Below are 2,143 nucleotides of genomic sequence, written 5' to 3' on the forward strand. Positions count from 1 at the left end.
TTTTCTCTTTCGTAAAAATTTTCAGTTATGAAATTTTTATATATGCTTCCTATTTAGGTTGTTGTTGTTAAGTTTATTAATTAATTAACAATCCCATCAACCAAGAATATAATTGTGCCATTTAATTAGCTCAAAGTTGTACGAATGGCTGCTTCTTCTAAGTCCAAGTTTTTCTGCTTAAAAGGTATAAATATATATATATATATATATATATATATATATATATATATATATGGTGCTTCTGAGGGGAATAAGATAACCAATGGCCCTTCCATGAGTTTATGTAGTTGTAATGTAAATCAGATTTAAGGTTTTTTTTATGTAAGAGATGTTAGTTACTTTTTCTAAAAGAATTTTGCATTTGAAATTTCAATGGTGTTCATGATTGTAATCACCCTCTATGTTTTAATGGGACTGCATATCAGAGAGTGAATCTCAAACATGTTGAACTGTTTCTAATAATAATCAAAAGATACTATATATAGTTTTCATGATTAAAATTTTATTCAGTACTTGTTCTATGGTATGATAAAAAGGTCTCACTAAAACATGAAAAACTAAACTATTTTCTTTGTAATCCCCATCTTAATTTCCATTAATCTATCTTTTGTCCAGGACTAATCTTTTAACTTTGTGAGAGGTATTTCGACAAGTGCAAATGAGTTTTATAAGATGGGTAGCGACAAGTAGGTATGTTTGGTAAGTGGAATGGCCAGCTATTTCATTAAGAAGAATGAATGGATTTTATTAAAAATTAGGGTTAAATAGCCTATACACCCGTGTGCTTTTCGACCTTTATTTTTTGCCCCATCAGTTTTATTTTTTTACCAAATTTGGTACTTGTGGTATGGGAAAAGAAGGAAATGGTACCTCCGTCCAATTTTCCATCCAAAACTAACGTCCAGCCATGTCGTTCTATAGGTGTCGGCGTGCATGGGTGACATCGATTCCTGTGGTACACCTCAGCGCTGACGTGGCTATCATTTTTTTTAAAAAAATTATTATTATTATTTTAATGATTTCTTTTATATATTAAAAAATAATAAATAAAAAAAAAAAAAAAAAAAAAATCTGGGGTGGCCCACACCCTTTGGGCCACATGGGGGTGGCTGGCTACCCCCATTTTGGCCAAGGGGGTGGCCGACCCGAGCTTTTTCCCTTTCTTCCCAAGATCACTCATCAAAACACCATAATTCACAAGCCGCGGTTTACACCCACGATACTCCATATCAAACATCATCTTTTTAGCTTCGGTATACTTTCCTACAGAGCACAAACCTTCCATCAATAACGCATATGTTACTGAATTCGGATATTTTCCTTTCTGCGTCATATCCTCAAGCAAGCTCATTGCTTTGTCCAAATAACCCTTTCTGGACAAAAACCCAATAAGACTATTATACGTCACCACACTGGGTTGCTCATTTCTCTCAAGCATTTGATCAAACAGCTTGCACGCTTGTTCCCACTCATCCTTTCTCAGCCACCCTTTGATCATTACATTAAACGAGACTGAATTCGGACGAAAACCCATCTTAGAAGAACGATCAAAAATCTCATTCGCATCGGAAAACCGGTCATTATCGACCAGTGCATTGAGGAGCGCATTAAGAGACTGCAAAGTACGGACACAATTAAACGAAGGCATTCTATGAAAAAGCTCAATGGCTTTGTCCACCAAATGGGTTTTCCCATAATGTTGAATCAAAGCAATGAAAAGGGTCTCTCTGCACCGAATATCTCGGTCCTGTATAAGACCAAGAATGGTCTCTACAGCTTCAAAGTTGCGAGAGCGAGCAAGCTTGTACACGAGAGCAGAGTAAGAGGGATAGTCGTGCTTGAAGCCCATTTGGTGATACTCGTGGAAGAGAGATAAGGCATCGTCTGGGTCTAGTACCTCCTTGACGCTGGTGACGAAAGGAATGGGTTTGCGAGGCCTTACGGTGGGTCTGTGAGGTCGTTGTTCATGGCGATGTTTGGTCTTGGGTTTAGAAGGACGAGTAGTGCGGTATGTTTGAGAATGGAAGTGATTGATGTAATCGCGAATTACAATTGGTTGTGTTTGATTGATTGCCTTCGTTCTTGAATGGATCATGGAAGCAGGAAGACGAGCTGAATTGCTTGCAACCCTTTTCAAAACCAG

The 2,143-nt window shown here is 37.3% G+C and overlaps 1 protein-coding gene across 1 annotated transcript; it reads right to left on the reverse strand.

Annotated features, from left to right (window-relative positions):
* Positions 1-398: 398 nt before the first annotated feature.
* LOC133876839 (pentatricopeptide repeat-containing protein At1g07740, mitochondrial-like) lies at positions 399-2,143 on the reverse strand. Its single transcript, XM_062315081.1, has 2 exons — positions 1,146-2,143; positions 399-414 (listed from the first exon to the last, which is right to left on the reverse strand). Exons 1-2 carry the CDS (start codon positions 2,093-2,095, stop codon positions 399-401), a joined length of 966 nt encoding a protein of 321 aa, XP_062171065.1. The 5' UTR covers positions 2,096-2,143.

The sequence above is a fragment of the Alnus glutinosa genome, chromosome 9 (genome assembly GCF_958979055.1).
Source record: "Alnus glutinosa chromosome 9, dhAlnGlut1.1, whole genome shotgun sequence".
Classification (NCBI taxonomy): Eukaryota; Viridiplantae; Streptophyta; class Magnoliopsida; order Fagales; family Betulaceae; genus Alnus; species Alnus glutinosa.